General features: G+C 34.3%; 1 protein-coding gene across 7 annotated transcripts in view; it reads right to left on the bottom strand.

Annotated features, from left to right (window-relative positions):
- ATF7IP (activating transcription factor 7 interacting protein) overlaps window positions 1-23,874 on the bottom strand; it is a 115,164-nt gene that overhangs the window by 13,638 nt on the left and 77,652 nt on the right. For all 7 annotated transcript variants that reach the window (XM_010858714.1, XM_010858711.1, XM_010858718.1 and 4 more), the window contains 5 exons: window positions 19,207-19,280; window positions 18,531-18,619; window positions 15,788-16,426; window positions 9,634-9,698; window positions 1,103-1,181 (listed from right to left, as the gene is read on the bottom strand). In XM_010858714.1, coding sequence (XP_010857016.1) covers window positions 1,103-1,181; window positions 9,634-9,698; window positions 15,788-16,426; window positions 18,531-18,619; window positions 19,207-19,280 — 946 coding nt within the window. The remainder of the gene's footprint in view (window positions 1-1,102; window positions 1,182-9,633; window positions 9,699-15,787; window positions 16,427-18,530; window positions 18,620-19,206; window positions 19,281-23,874) is intronic.

Here is a 23,874-nt window from a genome sequence, read left to right as displayed (position 1 = left end):
AGCCCTATCTGTGTCCTCTTACAAATAACCAGTATTAACTTGTGTGCTCTAGGAAATTTCTGTAAGATTTGTGTATTAAAAAAATAGTAAAAGCAATACAGAAAATTTGAAATGTTTAAACAGTACTCAGACAGGCATAAATTCAACCCCAACAAATGATGACATAAATCTTCCAATTTTATATCAGTTTTATACAAAGAACCTGACCTTACTGTCACATAATGAATTGTATAGCTACTTAATTTTGGTTTTCTTGAAACCAACTGAACTATCTTATTCCCTAAAATATAATTTCTTAAAATCTCTAGTATTTTTTTTTAATTAATGTCTTAAAGGTATAATAACATCTGATCCTACTAGATTTTTCACATGCATTATATAATTACCACCACAAAGTTTTACAGATATGTCTATGAATAAAGTCATTTTGTACATTTAAATAAGTTTGAGAAATACTCTATGAATCATTCTTGGAGATTTACATTGTAAATCAGCACAGTAAAGGTTCAGAGATATCTGTATTAAGGGAAAAAACCCATATAATTTTAACTCAGCATTTCCCAAGCATATTTAACCATGAAAGTTTTTATTTACAGACACCTATTAACACTGTGGAAGAATAACTTGGAATATTGTTCAACAGCTAACCAATATAATTTCTAAATATTATAACTCAGAATAATACTGAGAATTCTGGGTATACATGCTTTTTAACAATATCTTGATTTAACGCCTACATTAAAATATACATATACACATATGGAAAAAACATTTAAAGTCCAAAGACCTAGATTCAATTCATACTCTAAATCTATCCTCCATTCTAAAATGGGCATTACAGGGTTATTGTAAGGATCAAGTGAAATAACAGATATAAAAAGAGAAGTATTCCATAAGTTAAATATTCTCCTAGTTGCTCTGTTTTCCTTTATGCTTTGTTAATATTCTCCCAAGATTTGACTTCAGTTTTTTACTTCTAATCTTAAAAACTCTTTCTAAAAAGGACACAAACAGTGCTGTCAAGATTTGTACTAAGTATATGAGTTAAGAGAGAAAAATGGTACCAAAGCATTCCTTAATATGATTACTTATATTTAAGTACCTTGTAAAGCTCCACTCTCTTCATCATCCATTGTGAGATCAATGACGCCACCTGAATCGTTGCTTGTGGCTTTTCCACTCTAAAAAACAAAATATTTGCATTTTGCTATGGGAACTCTGGTAGGCATAAGGAAAATAAAACAATACTGAGGGGAAGCAATGATAATGCACAGCCTGGTTCAATCTGGACCCCTAAATGACTTTACCTAAAGAGTGTTTGTCACATAAATGACCCAAGGATACTCAAGAGTCAAATATCTGCCACACACACACAAAAAATCTTCCACAATAAATTATTTTTTAAATTATATTGTCAATCGCATAGAGCTATGCTCTAAGCACTTTAAGTGATTAAATGTAAACATAATTCATTTCTAATATTTAAATGTTGACCAAACCTACACTAAATTATCAACATTAATTCACAGGAAGACCAAAGGCAACTTTAAAGTCAGCATTAGGTTACATAAAATAATCTATTTTTCTCCCCTAAAGAATGGTATGGTATCATAGGATGTAATGTGCTATAATCAGATGACATCCAGTTTGACCAAAGTCAACTCATTGTCCAAAATTATTAGAAATGTAGTTAAAACTTTTTTTAAAACTATATAATGGCAACAAAAAAAGGAAAGCAGTACAACATAGACCTAAAGAGCCAAGATCTTCAAGTCAAAAAGAATAACTGAATCTTTTAGTTCCAACACTTACAAGTTATGTGAACTTATGTTAAAATGTCATTTTCTAAATTTCAAAAAATTGGATATGAAGTCTATTATAAGTATTAATACAAATATGCATTCAAACAGCTTAACACCAGGCATGACACACAGTAACCACTCAATAAATGCTAATCATAATTACTTTATGGTATATTTACAGTCATGTCAACTCCAAATGATTACGGTTTTCATCCACAACACTAAAGTTTTACAAAATTAAAGAAAATGATATCTTGATGTTAGATATACAGGCCAAATTCAAAGACCATGATGTAACTCTAAATCTTACAATTATAAACCTTTTCTAAGATAATGACTTCACAGAAAATGACTTGTTAATAAACATCACAAACCTGTAAATCCGAAACTGAAAAGTTCTTAACAAACCCTTGAAGAAAATAACAGAATCCACTTGCTACAACAGATCTATAAGATCCACTTGTCCAACTAAAGTCCACTTTTAGAATTAAATTTTAAATTCATCAAAAATTACTAGAACAACAGGCAAAGACTAGTAAAGTAGAACCCAACTAGAAATAAAAGATAGTCAATAAAAATAACTCCAAGTGGAGCCAGATGTTGAATTTAGCAGACTTCAAAGCAGCTGTTAAAAATATATTCCAAGAATTACTAGAACAAATAATCCCAAAACTTACGTAGGATCATAAAAGACCCAGAATTGCCAAAGCAATCCTGGGAGAATAGAACAAAACTGGAGGCCTAACACTCCCAACATCAACAATACAACAAAGCTATCGCAATCAAAACAACATGTGGCGTTGGCATAAAAACAGACATGGATCAGAAGAGAGCGCCCAGGAATAAACCCACACACATATAGTCAACTAATCTTTGACAAAGGAGACAAGAATGATAACAATGGACAAAAGACAGTCTCTTCAGCAAGTGGTGCTGGGAAAGCTGGGAAGCCACATGTCTATCAATGATGCTGAACATTCCCTCACACCATACACAAAAGTAAACTGAAAAATGGCTAAAGACTTAAATATGTAAGACATGACACCATAAAGCTCCCAGATGAGAATGTGGGCAAAACTTTCTCTGACATAAATCACAGCAATGTTTTCTTAGGTCAGACTTCTGAGGCAATAGAAATAAAAGCAAAAATAAACAAATGAGACCTAAAAAAACTCATAAGCTTTTGCACAGCAAAGGAAACCATAAACAAAAAGACAACCTACAGACTGGGAGGAAATACTTGCAAACAACACAACTGACAAGGGCTTAATTTCCAAAATATATAAACAGGGTATACAAATCAATAACTAAAAAACAAATAGACCAATCAAAAAAATGGGCAGAAGGCTTAAACAGACATTGCTCCAAAGAAGATGGGCAACAGGCACATGAAATGATGCTAATACAGCTAATCACCAGAGAAATGCAAATCAAAACTACAAGTATCATCTCAAACTGGTCAGAAGGATCATCATTGAAAAGTCTACAAACAATAAGTGCTTAAGAGTATGTGGAGAAAAGGGTACCCTCCTACACTATGCAACCACTATGGAGGAAAATAAAGAGGTTCCTTAAAAAACTTTACCACTTGATCCAAACATCTCATTGCTGGGCACAGATCCAGAGAAAACTCTTAACTCAAAAAGATACATGAACCTCAATGTTCACAGCAGCACTATTTACAACAGCCAAGACTCTTGAGAGTCCCTTGGACTGCAAGGAGATCCAACCAGTCCATTCTGAAGGAGATCAGCCCTGGGATTTCTTTGGAAGGAATGATGCTAAAGCTGAAACTCCAGTACTTTGGCCACCTCATGCGAAGAGTTGACTCACTGGAAAAGACTCTGATTCTGGGAGGGACTGGGAGCAGGAGGAGAAGGGGACGACAGAGGATGAGATGGCTGGATGGCATCACTGACTCGATGGATGTGAGTCTGAGTGAACTCTGGGAGTTGGTGATGGACAGGGAGGCCTGGCGTGCTACGATTCATGGGGTCGCAAAGAGTCGGACACGACTGAGCGACTGAACTGAACTGAAGATACAAAAGAAACCTAAATGTCTACTGACAGATAAATAGATAAAGATGTCTCTCTTACACACACACACACGGAATATTAATCAGCCATAAAAAAGAATGGACCTAAGGATTATCATGGAGAAGGCAATGGCACCCCACTCCAGTATTCTTGCCTGGAGAATCCCAGGGACGGGGAGCCTGGTGGGCTGCTGTCTATGGGGTCACACAGTGTCGGACATGACTGAAGCGACTTAGCAGCAGCAGCAGCAAGGATTATCATACCAAGTGAAGTAAGTCAGAAAGATATATGATATCACTTACACATGGGATCTAAAATATACAAATGGATTCACTTATAAAACAGAAACAGACTCACAGACATAGAAAACAAACTAATGGTTACCAAAGGGCCAAAGGCAGGGAGGGATAAATTAGGAGTCTGGGATTAGCAGATACAAACTTCTATATATAAAATAGACAACAGTAAGATTCTACTATATATCTAAGGGAACTATATTCATTATCTTCTAATAACCTGTAATGAAAAAGAATATATACATATGTATAACTGAATCATTTTGCTGTACACCACAATCTAACACAACATTGTAAATCAATTATACTTCAATTTTTTAAGAACAGACAACAGAAAAATTAAGAGCATTAAAAATCAACACAAAATTAAAGTAGGGGGAAAAGTACCCCCAAACAAAAAATAGATGATATATTTTTTAAATTATAAAACAGACCTAAATTCAACCATATCAAAGACTAAACCAACTGAATGGAATAAAATTTCCTATCAGTATTAGGGACTGTCAGATAAAATAACACATCAAAAAATCAGTAAGTAAGTAGTTTTTTCCTCCTAGATACTCACTTTAAATACAAATACACAAACACACTGAAAAAAACTGCTGTAATTACATTAATGTTAGAGAAGATACAAAGAGTAAGTCTTATAAAGATAAAAGGGTCAATTTGTCTTTTTATTGTTTTAATGCTCTATTATAAGGTGCCTATTTTTCAATAGTGTATAATCTATAATAGGAAGAGAAGGTCTATAATCAATGAGCTAATCTACTGAATTGTATTTTTATTTATCCTAACTTGACTGATAAAATTCATCTATTATCACATTACTACAGTAGTCTCCTGTTTCTATTTTCTAAAGAAATAAAATCTAATTATTTCAATAATTATTAACAGCAAATAAAAGATAGTCATGATAGCTGGAACTATTTCTATCAGGCTCTTCAGTGTTCTACATTCATTAACAAATTTCATCTATAATAATCTGTGGCTGAGATCAGCATTAACCATATTTTATATGTAAGAAATCAAATCCAAGGTTTAGATAACTTACTCAAGCCTTACATATTAGGTAAGTTAGAGCTGCCAGAGTGTCTGACTCAGCTGCTGCTGCTGCTGCTAAGTCACTTCAGTCGTGTCCAACTCTGTGTGACCCCTGAGATGGCAGCCCACCAGGCTCCCCCATCCCTGGGATTCTCCAAGAACACTGGAGTGGGTTGCCATTTCCTTCTCCAATGCATGAAAGTGAAAAGCGAAAGTGAAGTCGCTCAGTCGTGTCTGACTCTGAGCGACCCATGGACTGCAGCCTACCAGGCTCTTCCGTCCATGGGATTTTCCAGGCAAGAGTACTGGAGTGGGGTGCCAATGCCTTCTCCATGTCTGACTCTAGATCTTATTATTTCTATGTCACTAGGTTCATGTTTTTCTGCCATCAATTCTGAGAAAACTTATGTAATCAAGAAACATTACATGCCTTTATCTGCATTTATATATATTACCAAAGTTCTGAAACTGCTAAAAAACATCTTGTGTCAAATAGGTTTTAATACTAAGAATCTATTTTATTAAAAAGTTATTTAATCATGTGTCCTTCCCCCAAATGACCACTCTCATCATATGAACACTAAGAAAATTTCAAGAAAGCAAAGATATTGGCTTTGTAGGGTACTTTTTTTTGTACTAAAACAAATAATAAGATCATATTTAAAAGGCAATAACAAAGAATATATTTGAAAAGCTAGAATAGGGCACTTCGACAACTGCAGAGAATGCCAGTACAGAAGACTGGGCTGCTCCCTCCACACACATCTCTCCAAAGGAACTTGGGAACTACCTTAAGGTTTGGTTGGCTACCAAAAATGTGGCCCTTAGAAAGTTTACATAAATTATTGATAATTTTCTTATGTCCCTTAAACACCTTAAATAATGAACTGTGTCATACTGGCTTATCAAGGTTGATCTGCACAAACACCAAGACTGATGATGCACATCTGGTTTCACTGTTAGGAGTCCTGCATTTTGACTGCCATAGCTGGTTACACAGAAAGAAGCAGCTGTCCAATCAGCTCAGGCCATGATACTCAGTCAGGCTTACCTGGGCAGAGACTTTTGTCACTTGTTACTTAAGGTAGTATCCAGAGAGAAAGCCCCTCCTGTGCAGTGCTGGTTAGGGAAGAACATGGAAGCCTCAGCCTGACCGCACTTGATCCCACTTGATGCTTATTTTTTTTCCCTGCTGGTTTGGTTCTCTATTTTTTGCTGTGATAAACCATAACCATGAGTATAATCAACCTATCACAGGTTTTATGAGTCCTTCTAGCAAATCAGCAAAATTGAGGTGGATCTCAAGTCCCTCCAAACAGTAATATAAAACTACAGATGCAGCAGAAAATGATTTCTACACTGTCTTACAACATATGATGGTAGTTTCAATAAATAATGTTTTACCACATAAAATATATTAGTAATGTACTACATGAAATGAGATCTATGAATAAAATATGTAATAACAATGATATGGAATATGCTAATAAATACTTATTTGGAAGACATTAGAGAAATCTTCATTCAAGGACTACAAAAAGAGAACATTTTATATCTTTAATTATTTTCTCATTAGGTATGAACAACAATCATTTCCATACATGCCATCTAGTTCCTTCTAAATTATGATAGTCTTAGAAGTGTTCAGAAGTACAACTAAGACAGACTTGGCATAGGAAAAAGAAGTTATCTGAGTGGTTAGAAAGCTAAGAGTGTAAAGAATCATAGGCTACCTATTTCACACCAGATTCTATTTGCTACCAAGTAACATACAGGGTCGGAGAAGGCAATGGCACCCCACTCCAGTACTTTTGCCTGGAAAATCCCATGGACAGAGGAGCCTGGTGGGCTGCAGTCCATGGGGTCGCCAAGAGTTGGACACGACTGAGTGACTTCACTTTCACTTTTCACTTTCATGCATTGGAGAAGAAAATGGCAACTCACTCCAGTGTTCTTGCCTGAAAAATCCCAGGGACAGGGGAGCCTGGTGGGCTGCCGTCTATGGGGTCGCACAGAGTCGGACACGACTGAAGTGACTTAGCAGCAGCAGCAGCAACACACAAGGTAAAAAGCTAACAGCAATTTCTTAACGTATGTTTTAAAACAACTGTAGTGTTACATTATCAAAGTATTTTTGCACAACAAAACTTTTATCTATAACCCAAAAAGCCAATAAAGCATCAATTTATAACTAGCAGCCCATATATATTTCCATAATAATTTCTTATTATATAATAAAACTTGCATATTACATTTACTATTTAAATTCATAACTGGAACTCATTCAAACCTTTGATCAGGCGTGACTTTAACAGATTAGCTGCCTAGTCATGCTACTTGTGTTTTTCATACAATGGTAGTGAATTACTATTCCTGTAAGCCAAATAAAATATTCATTGAGAGACTTTCCTGGTGGTCCAGTGGCTAAGACTCCACGCTCCCAATGCAGGGGGTCTAGGTTTAATCCCTGGTCAGGGAAGTTAAGATCCCACATGCCACAACTAAGACCTGGTACAGCCAAATACATTCATTAAATAAATAAGAAGAATTTTTTAAAAAATATTTTTTGAGAACTTAGAATTTGGTTATATAGTCTCTTTGCTAATCTGATGCAGACACTTCAGGTGTCTTTTGGATCTACTAGAACAAGTTGCTTCATCAAAATAAAAGTTATAGAATACAATGTAAACTAAAACTTGTGAAGTAGTAATACATGTCTTAGAATTTCTGGAACATAATAAGTAGCTGAGTGTGACTAAATTTTATATTATTTTTTTTTTATTTAAAAAGAATATTTTTAAGTAAAGAATTTTAAAAGTATGGCAAACTTTTGTATCAATTTTAATTTCACTGAAATGTTTACAACATTATATATACTTTATTTCAGCAATCTAATATAACTTAAAAATTTTTTTTATTTTATACTGGAGTATAGCCAATTAACAACGTTATGCCAGTTTCAGGTGGACAACAAAGGGGTTTAGCCATACATATACATGTACCATTCTCCCCGAATTCCTCTCCCATCTAGGCTGTCATATAACATTGGAGTATAACTTTTTGCAATGATGAAAATGTTCCATATCCTTGTTTTCCAATATGGTAGTTACTATCTATGTGTGGCTTTTGAGCCTTGAAATGGGCCTACTGTGATAGAGGAAGTAAATTTTTTATTTAAGGCTAAATTAAATCCATTTTCATTTAAATAGCCTACATGTGATTAGTGGCTACCACATTAGACAGCACAACTCTAGAAGCATCACCATTTATAACAAGATGAAAACACAGCCATTACAGTGTACATCTTCCTCTCCTAAAACATTACCTAGTATGTCCAAACAAACAAGAAAAAAATTACTGAGAGAAACGAGGATGTTTGTAATTTCTTTCTTTAGCTTTGGTTTTACTTTATAAAGTAAAGCTAGACTTCCTATGTTACCTAAAAGTCACTGAATATATTGATGCTTCCTATACCACATGCCTCCCAAAAAAGTACTCCATATACTTTTAATTAAAAACACAGCTACAAGACATCCTCAGAAACAATCAAAACTTTGACCTTTAATATCATATAAAAAGCCTGCTAAAATTTGTAAGAAATAAAATATTTCTAATAGCTTTAGTTTGAGCTATACAGCATGGGGTGTGCTGCGATTCAAGGGGTCGCAGAGTCGGACACGACTGAGCGACTGATCTGATCTGATCTATCTATCTTTAGTCAAAAATATCATTTTAATAAAGATGAATAGTCAAAATTAAAGATCACTATGCTCTTGTTTTAAAATTCACATCATTTATTCATGCCTGACTTACTCAAGATTTTTTCTCTCACTAGGAAAATAAATGAGTTTCCAGATATGATTAAGAGGAAGGGAAGAAATTAGACCATCAAACATGCAATGACTTCCCTATGCATCTATTATACCTAAAGCAATGTAGAAGAAGAATCGTGATGAACTTTATTAATACAGGAAAAATGGAGTTACTCCACTCCTGGGTGACTTAAATTTAACATGAAAAAGTACCAAGACTGGCAAAATGCTAATAAGCCAGAAAAACCAAAATTTTCTTTCCATAAAACTATTTCTGATCAGCTCTGAACAACCTAAAATGGTGTCTCTGTGTGTGCTGGCTATGGCAGGACAAAGGATGGGGAGGCGTGGGGAGAGATAAACCAGGGAGACCTTCTTAAACAGATGGGCCAGGAAGAAATTACATGTGGAGACTAAAACTTCCCACTGTATGAAAGAAAATAACCAGACTGTCAGTTATATACAATCCAATATCACTAAGAGAATTACTAATCAAAAAAATTCAATTCTTGTCAAACAACACAGAGAAGCTGTTTGAAAAATTTTGGACAGTTGTAAAAAACAAACTTGGAATAATTTTCATTTTATCAATGAATATCAACAGAAATCCATCTTTTCATTTTGAAACAGTAGGAAACATCTTACCTGTGATGTGCTATCAGCTGCTTTCTTATTAACAGAAGCATCTACTGTTTTGTTTGTCTGGTTTTCTAAGGAGTCAAAAAACAAAACAAAACTCAGAGCTATTTTTAAAGGAACCTACAAAATGTAAAAGGACAGGTTTCTTTATGTACAACAATTCACGTTAATTTTCTCCAATAGTTTTTTGTGTGTCAACATGTTACATATGTAAATTACTCTCTCAGAGACCACTGCTACAAATCTTTCAGAAGGACAAATTGATACTAGAAATCCAAACACTTCATATACCCATTAAACAGAAATTTTAACTCTAACCAAATGAATACTGCAGGGAAGCAATTTAAGATGTGTATAACCTAAATGCTGTAACACAAAAAGTTAAATAAAATATAATCCTTCCCTACTACACACCTCTGGAGAAAAAAACTTAGTAACATGCCAAAATGTAATAAATTCACTAGAAAAATAAAATGATCCTGATGAAATATACATGCATAATCTCAACAGCTCAATCACAGATGATTTTCCTTTATTCATTTTTCAATAAACTTGTATTGAGTATGTACACACACACAAACATACATATGAATTTTGCATGTATAGAACTACAACTATACAGTCGTATAAAAGATAGCTGAATGAAAAAACAGCACAGAAAACAAAGTATGTTTTTCTGCCTCAATTTCTAAAGAAAAGGTATTAAGTTTTGTCAAATGTCTTGAGCGTCTACTGAGGTGATTAATCAGTTTTTTCTCTTTGGTAATGTGGTCAATTACATTAATAGGAGTTCTCCAATGCTGAAACATCCTTATCCACACTTTCTGTCAAAAAGACTTTAGTCAAAATATGACACTCCTTTCATTTGTAAATCTTCATAACATACATACAAAGTAAATCATTTATCAATATATTTAAAAAGATAAAACCAGAAATGATAGATACAATTATTTCTATCTATACATTAAAAAAAATGAGGATAAATATCTACCTGTTAAAAAGAGGGTTTTACAGGCTAGGTTAAGTAAAAGGGGCCCTTCCAATTTCTGCCTACCCTATCTGAATTATCTTAGTTCTTTGCATAGCAAGAAAATATACATATATACACATACATATATGTACATATTCCTGTGTGTGTATATATAACCTAAGGAATCTCTCAGGTATATTTAAGATGTATGTAACTTTTAAAAGACATATACATATCTTTAATATCTTAAAATTACTTCATTTATAATGAATCAGCTTCATTTCTGGACTGCAAAGTTCTTGAAATACTACTTAATAAAAAAGTTTTTTTTAATTAGTACTTCTTAAAAATACTACTTAATAAAAAAAAAAATTAATTCCAGGTTACTGACATGCAGAGTATTAACACACATTCAAGACATTACCAAAACATAAACAATTTACTACCAGTTTTAAAAAACATATATACAGTGTTAGAATACATTCATTTTGATTTAAAACACATTTTCAAGTGAAAATAAAAGGTACGTCAAGAAGCAAAGCAGGTGAGGGAGTTTCATTTTTATTTTCTGTTGATTGGTTGGTTGGCTGGTTTAGTTCTAAGTCATGTTGGACTCTTGCAACCCAAGGGCTGTGGCCCACCAGACTCCTCTGTACATGGAATTTTCTGTGGAATTATCCTCATACAATTATTCTCAAGATTCAGGAAAGATTTAAACTGATTAATGAAATGTTTTATTTCTACACACACACAAATACTAATAAATATGAGAGTTTTCTTATCCAGCATGATTCTCTCTTTGACTTAATTGTCTCAGGACACAAAGGTAATTATTCATAAAGCTGTAATAATATTCTTTATCCTAGATTTCCCATTAACTTCTCCTACCCTTTTATTAGATTGTTGTCTTGATTCTCAATGTAACATTTTATAGATTCAATGTATATTTTGTTTTCTTTTACTACTTCAGATGAATTTTTAAAGTTAAAAGTTACAAATCAATCTATCAAGCAATAAAATTGGCAGGATATAAAGTCAAAAATTGTACAACAAACTCTTTCTATCATATAAGAAACATCTCTGTCTCTTTATTCTTAAAAGACACTGTCACTTTTAACCAACACTGAATTTTTACCAGCATCAAAAAACGGATGCATGTATGTGCACAGGACATCACGAGCATCACAGAGCGGATGTGCATTACGTGCATGTGCGTTTCACAGGGGTGCGCTAGTAGTGTACCTTGGTAGGTGCTGAATAACTGAATGAAAATAAACGGAGTGCAAAAACTTGTAAGTCATTTTTACAACTCTCTCTCTCATCTAGAGCATTCCCAAGTGCCTGTAACTCCATTTTCGCCCCTCCTGTAGCCAGTGTTTGTGGATGTCACACTCCTTCCTCTCTGTAAAAATCCTTTAAAACTCTACTTCCCACCATCTTGCCATTCACTCCATTCTCGTACCTTCCCAGAGCTCCCATATTCTCTCACAGAAACCTGAATATATTTACACTCATCACATTTATAATTATTTAACATTAAGTTCCCTATTTGACTATGAGCTTAGTTAGAATAGGGACTATTTTGTACATTTCTGTGTGTCTGCATGATTTTAGAACAAAACAGGCATTCAATGTTTTATGAATGAATGCATGCATGCTAAGTCACTTCAGTTGTGTCTGACTCTGTGCGACTCTATGGACAGCAGCCCACCAGGCTCCTCCGTCCACAGGACTCTCCAGGCAAGAATACTAGAGTGGGTAGCCATTTCCTTCTCCTGTGAATGAATGAGATAAACTATAATTTGGTCTCTAAATTTCCAAGTAATCCTTAGGACAACTTTTATTTTACACTTTATAAAAAACATTGACTTACTCTATGAAGATATATGTATATAAATATATACAAATGCATGCTGTCTAGTTATACATTATGTAGACAACATATTAAAAAGCAGAGACATTACTCTGCCAACAAAGGTCCCTCTAGTAAAGGCTATGGTTTTTCCAGTGGTCATGTATGGATGTAAGAGCTGGACTATAAAGAAAGCTGAGCACTGAAGAATTGATGCTTTTGAACTGTGGTGTTGGAGAAGACTCTTGAGAGTCCCTTGGACTGCAAGGAGATCCAACCAGTCCATCCTAAAGGAGATCAGTCCTGGGTGTTCGTTGGAAGGACTGATGTTAAAGCTGAAACTCCAATACTTTGGCCACCTGATGCGAAGAGCTCACTCACTGGAAAAGACCCTGATGCTGGGAAAGATTGAGAGTAGGAGGAGAAGGGGACGACAGAGGAGAAGATGGTTGGATCACATCATTGACTCGATGGACATGGGTTTGGGTGGACTCTGGGAGTTGGTGATGAACAGGGAGGCCTGGCATGCTGCAGTTCATGGGGTCGCAAAGAGTCAGACACAACTGAGTGACTGAACTGAACTGAACTGAAATAAAACTTACATAAGCATAGTTTTCAAAAAGTTTTAATTAAATAACTAATTAATTCATCACTTTATGGATGTATTAAAGTTTGGCTTCAACCTTCATATTCAGCCAAATTTTGCTATTTGACCTCAGCTTAGGTTTTTGCAAGTCTCAATAGCTAAATGCTTACTTTCATGCCACTTATGGCATCCTTAAAATTATGCATAATCAGAGAATATATCATCTCATAGGACCTCCTTCTAATTAACATGGTAAACAAAGCCAAGCTTATCATTAATATTTTTGGTTAATATCTAATAATTTACTTTCAAATATATGTAAGCATTCCAAATAGAACTCAAAATGAAGATCTCCATAATATAATTTTTATATTAAAGTATATGTGTTAAATATATATATGTTAAAATATAAAGTTTTAAGTATACATATAAATGTATTATCACAAAAATAATAATTACTAAAATTATTAATTTTATATACAAAAAAAATTAAAGACAGTCAAGAAATTAAACAAAACAGACTGACATTACAACTAATAAAGTGCATTAAGCTAGATAATTTTGGGAAAAACACACCCTTTGGGTCAACAAATGTTCATACAATGTTAACAGGATAATGAAATTAAATTATAATTCTGATGTGTGTGTGTATGCTCAGTCAGGTCCAGTTGTTTGCAACCCTATGGACTGCAGCCCACCAGGCTTCTCTGTCCATGTGATTCTCCTAGCAAGAATACTGGAGTGGGTTGCCATTTCCTCCTCTAGGGGATTTTTCTGACCCTGGGATCAAACCTCCGTCTCCTGCGTTGCCTGCATTGACAGGTAACTCATTTACCAATGAGTCACCTGGGAAACTCATAATTCTGCTACTGTATAAGTATTTAGGGAACTTGCAATCATAACATTAGACAGAGTAATCTCTCAAGTTATTTACTTCTTTTCAGGCTATGGTCTTTCAGGGAAAGTTCTATATTTAAGAATTTACCTTATCTTGTAACCATGATTTAAAAACAATGTCAACTAAGCTCAAAATTTCATAAAGAAAAACTCCAAAATCACAGAAAAGAAGGTCCATGATAATCATCTTCCACCCAACATGGTAAAAAACAGTAATGACTGGAAGAAATGTAACCCACCCCCCAAAAAATCTTGCTCATTCACTGAACTCAATTCAAAGTAGGCATCTAAGGAATGTTGTGACAGCAGATACTGCTAATAAATATCATTACTGTACCATGCAAATATTTAATTTTAAATACTAATAATAACTGTATTTTAAATTTCAGATTTAATCTTATATCCCAGATGTTAATTGTATGAAGGTGATATTCAACTTCATTCTAGTATGAATTTTTATCTACCATTCATTTACTCTTAGTAACTCTATGAAACTCTTATTTTATGAGAATATATACTCAGAAGACAAGTACTCTACTGAAGATCACATAAGAAATTAGAAAAACAAGCCCTGTATATCTCACATGTAAAAATTAATTTTGTACTTTATAATTTTTTCTTATATTTCAAGTTCAACTATATCAAAAGGACAGCTATTACAACAATTTCACTATATACATGATGCCCAGGTACTCTTTCCTGTCTTTCCAAAAGTAGTGGGGATAAATATAAAATCAGAAATGAAGAATAAGCAAGTTCAAGAATGTATATATAATCTATGCTTTCTAAGAACAAGGAAGACAGAGTTCTACAGATTTTAAATTAGGAACAATCAAGTTCTCCTTCTTGTAATACTACAAAGTATATATAAATATATAAACATAATCATGTAAAATATGCCATATGGGAAAATATATAAGAGAAAACAAGAAGCAAGGAAACGTTCTGCAGTAAATTAAAGAGGGAAGACCTAGTATAAAACCATTCAAATTTGGAAGATAGGAGTGAAGAATGCACAAAGGTTTTCCCAAATGGGATAATGGGCAGGGGCTTCCCTAGTGTCTCAGATGGTAAAGAATCTGCCTTCAATGCAGGAGACTGAAGTTTGATCCCTGGGTTGGGAAGATCCCCTGGAGAAAGGAATGGCAACCCTCTCCACTATTTTTTTTTAAATTCATTTATTTTTTAATTGAAGGATAATTGCTTTACAGAATTTTGTTGGTTTCTGCCAAACATGAACAAAAAATATGGAACACTTCACAAATTTGCGTGTCATCCTTGTGCAGGGTCATACTAATCTTCTCTGTATCATTCTAATTTTAGTGTATGTGCTGCCCAAGTGAGTACCACTCCAGTATTCTTACCTGGAGAAGTCCATGGACAGAAGAGCCTGGCAGGCTACAGTCCATGGGGTCACAAAGAGTCAGACATGACTGAGCGACTAACACTTTCACTAGAGAAGATGTGTGGTTGTTATTTTCCTCTTATTAGCATATATTATGTCACTTAGATACTTTAAAACATACTGTTTTCTGTATATTCAGACATATCTGCAAAATGTATTATGAAAGTAATTCACAATGCTTGCTACAAAGACAAAATTAAAAATTTTCCCAGGTTAGGAAAACTAGTAAAAGATGAATTACAAATGATAACTTCTCAGTCAAAATAAACTCTCAGATCCCACTTTAACATCATTCCTCTTGGGTAACTAAAATAGTCTCTGTGAAATTCTATTCACTCTGTCTTCTAATAATGTTTGTCAACTACATACACACATACACACACAAATTCAATTATCTACAGACTATTAACAAGCTTGCATTTCTATTATTAAATCTACATGTTGACTTACCAATTCTTGTGGTGGTAGTGCTGCTCTGTTCTGCAGGAGATGAAGTACTAAAAGCAGAAATTGGAATTTTCATCTGTATAGGACCTCGATTATTTGACGGACTATAGAGTCCTGATGGGCCTACTGTAGGTAAAGAAGTCCTGGTGGCTTGTACAATAGAGTGTGCTGTTGGAACGGCCTGTACAGCAAGTGTTGTTCCTAACGGTGCAGCACTGGCAGGAGAATTCCTTTGAATACTAGGACTGGGCACAGAAGGAACGTTGTTTGGTTTCGTGGGGTTTGGCAAAGATGGCAAAGACACTGGATTTTTGGTAAGACCACTCACTGTAGGTGGGCTTTGTACAGAAATGAATTCAACGTTGCCTGATGGTTGATTGGTCACTAAAGTCCCTGGATGGCTCTGGAGGAGCTGAGGCTGGGAGGATACAGCAACAGGTACATGTAAAATCACTGGTAAAGACTGTAAAGAGATTGTAGGTTGGGGATTTCCACTAGGCACCTGAGTAGAAGCAACTACTGTAGCTGTGTTGGGTGCAGGAAGAACTGACGTGGCTGTCAGAGAACCTGAAGTCACTGGAGGCTGCAATTTAGGTTGACTACTGACAACCGTTGGAGGAGTGACAAGATTGGTTGAAGATACTATAAAAAAAAGAGAGAAGTTTCAGTTTAAATGCTATCTTTATCAGCTAAAATAATACAAAGTTGATGTAGTGCAATATATACAGTAGTCTCTCATATCTTTTAATTTGATTTAAATTCTTGAATTCTTAGATTATTTGCAGAATCATTTCTGCATCTACATTTGGTACATTATGAAAATAGCACGTTTTATCATTAAGATGGAGGACTGCTATTTCTGTACCAAGAGTCTCTGAAAATTAGCATACTTACTTCAGAGTTACTAGCGGGAAATACAACTATAAAACAGTGAAAACTAGGCAAAATTGTAAAGACAATTTTGAAAGTACATTAAAAATGCCTTAGAACACTGGCAATATATAAACTCAAACAGAATATCTAGAAAGAGTATCATAAATTCATAATAGGTGAACTTAGTGATGGTATTTTATGATATGGATAAAGTGAAACCTGTACCTGTGGATCCAATTTTACTGAACTCCCTGGGAGAAGAACTAGTGAGGAGAGGCTACTACCTCTATTAACATTCTACTGACATTATGTGATATGGAAAATAACATAGGGAAGATGGGAGAAGAATTAAGGAGCTGACAACAAAGAGCAGAGTAAATCAAAATGTTGGTCGCTGGAGTTTTATAGTCTTTTTAGTTCAGCCATTTGTGTATCTTCTCATTTGAGCAGGTTTAATAAAAATCAATGACTAAGTCTCCTTCTCACTGATTTGTAAAGTCTTTCCAAAATCACAGGCACACATAAAGCATTACTGCTGCATACCAAATAAGGCTGGCTGGCTCAAGGATGAGTGCTCGGACGACTGGCTGAGCTGTAAGCTGAGCTCACAGCCCATTTGATGGAATACCACTTTTACTTGAAAGACTGACTTATAAACATACTATGGTTATTCACACTTGGGTATCTGGCAAATTTTTTCTTGAAAATAAACCAAAGAAGGTAGAGACTTCAAAGAAAACAACCAACAGTATCGATTGGCAATAGTAAAATCTGAGTTTAAAAAAAAAACTTAGAACTTGGGACAATACATCTACCTGCCACCCTGAGAGCATGGTTAGCTTCCCAAATCTTTAAAGGCTCTTCTGAGAAAAACTGATAACAAAGTAAATAAATACAATTAAAAAAAAATTATTAATGAAATGTACCAGTGTTTGGAAGACTTAGAAAACTCGGTGAATATTTTCCAAGTGATCAATGAATGATATTAGTAAAAGACCCATCCAAGTACAAGAGAGATAAACGAATTTAGTGAAAAATGTACAAACGTTTATTGGTGTGATTTCTGATTTCACTTTGCAACTAACCTTTAAGAAACCATTACTTGCTATGTCAAAGAATAATACCCACATTCTCTCTAGGCCTTTTCCAACTACATATTTGTATGAGGCTGAATTTTCTTCACATAATTCAACTAAAACAACAAACTGCAACAGATTGAATGCAGACACAGATATGAGAATCCAGGTGTGTTTGGCCATCTTAATGCTTTAAGTGAAGTTTAAAAGAGACATAAAAATTTAATATAATAATACTCTTTTTGCTAATTTTTTAAATTTTGGTTAAGAGCTACTTTTCACTAAAACTTGCGACTTATGGTATGTAATTCTGTGGTTTAATTGCTAAATCATGCCCAATTCTTCTATGACCAAATGGACTGTAGCCCACCAGGCTCCTCTGTCCATGGGATTTCCCAGGCAAGAATAGTGGACTGTATACTGGTACAAAATACAGGTTTGCAATTATTTTTAAATGAATTAATAAACATTAAAAGATTATATGTTTTAATTTCTGCCATAGTAAATATCAATTATATACCCACATAAATACAATTCTGTAGATTCTTAATAATTTTTAAGATTATACAGGGATGTCAACACCCCAAAATTTGAGAATCACTACAGCAGAAATCTGAATTTCTGTATTTTTATGCACATCTGTGATCCTACTTTTTAAACAAAATTTTGCTCTTAGCACTCAATTTTACATAACTGTGTTCAGTTTCTTAGTCCATTTCAAGCTCAAAAGTGTGTAAGAAAAGAGAACAAAAGCCTTCAATTCCTAACAAAATGTATTTTGGTGTTAAGAATATTACCTGTATTCACAGGGGTTTGAAAAGATGGTGGTGCACTCTCACTTATATTTCTTTTGGACTCCAACATCTGTCTCACCGTGTTTGTATTTCTGTGAAATAGATACACACACAAATGGTCACTGGACATGCCGTTCTAGGGGATATCTACTTATGCATACAGAAAGCAGTGGCTCATAGGAAGAAAGGGTAGCTAGACTTGGATATTAATTTAAAGCACTAAACTGGGAGTGAATGCAGTGAAGCAAAGCTGGTATGAAAACACTGGAATGTTGGGGTGTAGGGCGTCAGGGGAAGAGTCTTCCTTTTATATTCTATGTCCTTAATACTTTAACCTGAAAACCAAATATGGGTCCGAATATCTGCAACACATTAGTTTTTATCAACTCTGACCAAAGAATTTCTCAAATACTTAAGGTAATACTATTTAACACAAGTGTATAAAGAAATCTGCAATGACAAAAGAAAGCCTTATAAAAAAACAAGCAATATCAATATCCATAGGAGAACAATTACAGCAAAGCAAAAAGAAGCAAATATACTTAATTCAGTATACCAAACACTTATCTCTACAAAAATATATAGCATCACATTCTAAGATCTTTCTGCACAATAAAGAAAATCAGAACCTTGTTCTCTTAATGAAAAACTTGATAAACAGCCTGTTTACAATTCTCACCTGTAGGGCACACTGTTATTGCTGATGACATCAACTACAGACTTTCCTGGTGATACAGGTGGGTTTGGTGGGTTCTGGGGAGAAAAATACCAAGGTAAAATAAAGCCCAATTCACAAGCAATCTTTCAGTCCTCTAAGTGCTTTGTTAATATGTTATCTGTTATTTCTATGCTGCTGCTAAGTCGCTTCAGTCTTGTCTGACTCTGTGCAACCCCAGAGATGGCAGACCACCAGGCTCTCCCGTTCTTGGGATCCTCCAGGCAAGAACACTGGAGTGGGTTGCCATTTCCTTCTCCAATGCATGAAAGTGGAAAGTGAAAGGGAAGTCGCTTAGTGGTGTCCGACTCTTAGTGACCCCATGGACTGTGGCCTACCAGGCCCCTCCATCCATGGGATTTTCCAGGCAAGAGTACTGGAGTTGGTTGCCAGTGCCTTCTCCCAGCTTATTATCTAAGAATGGTTATAAATACTGTTACCTCATAAGACCCCTTTAGAAATGGCAGAATTGACTGCTTTACTGTGGAAATAGGGCATTTGATGACCAAAACGTGTAAATTAATCATCACTATTCTACAAAACAAGACTTAGAAACTTATGTTTTTTGCCACTTACTTACAAATCTGTTGCAAAATTTAAGTCTTTTTGTAGGTGTAAAATAAAAGGATTAGGGAATTAATGGTATTAGATCAGGAGTCTGTGAACTTTATAAAGGGCCAGATTGTAAATATTTTAGGCTTTGCAGCTACTCAGCTCTGCCACTGTAGCACAGAAATTAGCCATAGATGATATGTAAGTGAATAATCATGGTTGTGTTTGAATAAAATTTTATGTATGGACACTGAAATATGAATTTCAAGTTATTTCTATAGTACAGGAGAAAATCTTTCTAAGAAAAAAAAAACAACCTTGGCATTGGCACATATTAAAGTGCTTACACAAATTAGTCTATTGTCACAACTACTTACTGTATGAAAAGTGAATAATTCCTAGACCTCAGTTTTTTATGAGTAAATAAATAATGTAAAAATAGTTTATATGCTAAAAGTGTTCAGTAAGCATTAACAATATGAATCTAAAGAATAACTAGAAAAAAAAATAAATAAATTTAAAGAATAACTAGATACTCATTCAATAAACATCTAGTAAATGCCTACTAAATACCTAGCAGAGGAAGCATCAGATTACAAGCAGAAACTCAAGAAACAAGGAAAATATTTGTTTATCCTCAGAAGTAACTGATTACCAATTAAGTGGTATCCTAGGTCACAAAATTATTTTTATAATTTTTGTTTAAAAAAAACTACTTGTCACTATGTGACTTATAATTTCATAAAAAGATGCCCCAATTATAACTTCAGTACAAACTAAGCCTTTTTCCATCCTCCAAAACAGGGACTATAGAAATACAGTTGTAACATTTATATGCTAATTATCATTATTTGGGCCTCCATTATAATTCTTTCATCATCTATTTCTTAAACTGAGAAAAATAAGTCCACTCAAGTCTTAATTAAATATAATACATATTAAACAAAAGGTGATAAACAGAAGCATATCAAGCAGATGCCACCAATCACTCTTCTCAACAACAAATATATTTTGCTACTTTTTATAGGATAAAAGAATGATTTTATCTGCGTAGAGGAGGAAAAAAGATAAAGAATTAAGATAAACTGCTCTGACAGAAACATTTGAAATATCTAGAAAAGGAAATGAAAGTAACATTGTAGCCTCATTGGGAAAAGTTTTAAAAAATTTTTAGGGGAAAGAAGTGCATCTTCTAATAAGTCTTTGAGTAATCAGTACACTCAAAACACTTAAAATGAAGGTAAACATTTCAGAGGGAAAAAATATAAAAGGAGTATAAGCATAATAAATAGGTATATATAAGTAAAGTATGGCTTAATGTCACTGGATGGAGGACCTTAAACACTACAGTGTGGTGACATCAGCAAGATGGCAGAACTGAAAATCCTACAGAATCCTTCCCTTATGAAAACAATGACTTAACAACTTAAGGATCAAATTTCACTTGTAAGAAGTCAAGAAACCTGTTGAGAGATTAGAGCACCCTAAATGAGAGTAAGCCCCAAAGAGATAAATAGTAAAAGGTAGGAAAGTCTGTTGCACTTAACCATCATATCCCACCTCCTTCCTTACACAGTGTAGTAAAATAGAAAAGAAAAAGGGAATAAAATCCCAAAAAGTGTCCTCTTCCTCAGGAAAGAAACACTGGAATTTGCATGCAACACTGACTTTCGGGGGACACTGATCAAGGTACTGGCTTCCGTCTCACCCAACTTGGAAGAAGCAGCACACATTGGGTGTCTTGGGGGGTAGATGAGAAGAAAGGCAAACCTCTTGGCTTGGTACTAAACCAGAAAACTGGCAGTAATACAGAGAGACAGTAGGGGTAACTCCAGTATAATGGTTTGCTAAAGCAGCAGCAATTTGAAAGGCAGATACCAGGTCGGGGATGGGACGTTCCCAAATAGAACCAGACAAAACTCTGCAGATTGGAGATACACACACAAACGCCAAGAAAATGCCATCTCTGAAAAAAGGTTTGAAAGGAGATCAGAGTTATCTAACTTGACCTACTAGTAAAGGTCTTCATCTGTACAAAGATATTCCAAAAAGATGGGAAGTGTACTTTTTCAAATGCCTAATTTCAGCAAAAGAGAAACATACCAAAAAAAACAGAGAAATATGGATCAATCTATGAAATTAATCTCTAGAAACTAATCTTAAAGAAACAGACCTAGGAACTACCCAACAAAGAATTCAAAATGACTATCATTAAGATGCTCAATGAGACAGAAAAGAACACAGAAAGAAAACTCAATGAAATTAGGAAAATAAAGCAAGAAGAAAATGAAACTTCAGAATAGAACCAACAGAAATTCTGGAGCTGAAGCCTACAACAACTGAATTTAAACATTTACTAGAAGGGATAAAAACCAGACTGTATCAAGCAGAAGAAAGAATCAGCAAACCTGAAGATAAATCATTTGAAATTATTGAGTTAAGAGAATCAAACAGAAAAAGTGAATGAAAAAAAGGTAAAGACAGACTAAGAGATTTATTAGACACTATCAAGTGGGCCTATATACAAATATGGGAAAACAAGAATGGAAAGAAAGAAAGTAGGCAGAAAGCCTTCTTAAGTAAAGGCCAAAATCTTCCCAAACTTAAGAAAGAAAACTGACAAATTCAAGAAGGTGAAAGACTTCCAACTCAAAGAGACCTACACTAAGAAACATTATAGTCAAGTTGTGAAAAGTCACAAAGGTTGTAAAAGTGGCAAGAGAAAAGGGACCCATCACATTTAAGGCTGCTCCCTTAAGATTATCAGTGCTTTTATCTCAGAAAAAACCTAGCAGGCCACAAGGGAGTGGAATGATATATTCAAGTGCTAAAAGAAAAATACTGCCAAGCAAGAATATCATAACCAGCAACACTATCATTGCAAAAATGAAGGCAAAATTAAGAGTTTCACAGTAAATACAAAGCTGAGTGCATTTTGCACCACTAAATCCACCATACAAATGTTAACCAGAGTCCTTCAAGTAGAAATGAAAGGACACTAGAGAGCAACCTGAAAGCAAAGAAAAATATAAAACTCTCTAGTAAAAGTAAATACAAAAATAAATACAGAATACTGCATTACTAGAAAGTGGAAATAGAAATCCCACCTAATTCTAGTACAGAATTTAAGTATAAAATATAATTGTAAATCTATATTAACGTACACACAATACAAAAAGATATAATATATGATATCAATGAAGTGGTGGGAGGAAAAAAGTGACCTGAATTTATTTCCAGTTTAAAACAGTTGTAAACTTAAGAGACGTGCAAATCAAAACTACAATGAGATATCATCTCACACCAGTCAGAATGGCCATCATTAAAACATCTATAGTATTATTAAAATGTCCATCCTACCCAAAGTGGTCAAAAGTTTCAATGCAATCTCAATCAAAATTCCTGTCATTTTTTGCAGAAATAGGAAAAGGCATCCTAAAATTCAAATGAAATCTCAAGAAATTCTGAATTACCAAAACAATCTTAGAAAAGAACAAAGTTGAAAGCTTATACTTCTAATTTTAAAACATGTTACAAAGCTACAGTAATCCAAACAGTATGGTGCTGGAATGCAGACAGACACATAGAAATGTCAAACAGAATACTGACCCCAGAAATAAACTCTTAATGTAAACACTCAAATGATATTCTACAAGGGTGTAAAGGCTACACAATGGGTAAAGAACACTCTTTTGACAAACTGTGTGAAATTGGATATCCAAATGCAAAAGAATGAAGTCAGACCATTAAATCATATATAAGATTTAATCCAAACGGATTAAAGACATAAAACCTAAAACTATGAAATTAAGAAGAGAAAACACAGAGGAAAGCTTCACGACAGTGGATTTGGCAATGATTTCTTGGATCAAAGCAAAGGTAACAAAAGCATTAACAAGACAAAGAAGATTACATCAAACTTAAAATCTTCTGCACATGAAAGGAAACAATCAACAGAGTGAAAAGGACACCTACATGATGGCAGAGAATAACTACAAATCATGTAACTGGTAAGGTGTTAATATCCAGAACATAAAAAGAACTCCTACATCTTAACAATTAAAAGATAAGTAACCAGAT

Source organism: Bison bison, unplaced genomic scaffold (assembly GCF_000754665.1).
Source record: "Bison bison bison isolate TAMUID 2011002044 unplaced genomic scaffold, Bison_UMD1.0 scf7180017864390, whole genome shotgun sequence".
NCBI classification, from domain to species: Eukaryota; Metazoa; Chordata; class Mammalia; order Artiodactyla; family Bovidae; genus Bison; species Bison bison.
Note: the sequence above shows the minus strand (reverse complement) of the source record. Positions and strands in the feature narration are given on the sequence as shown.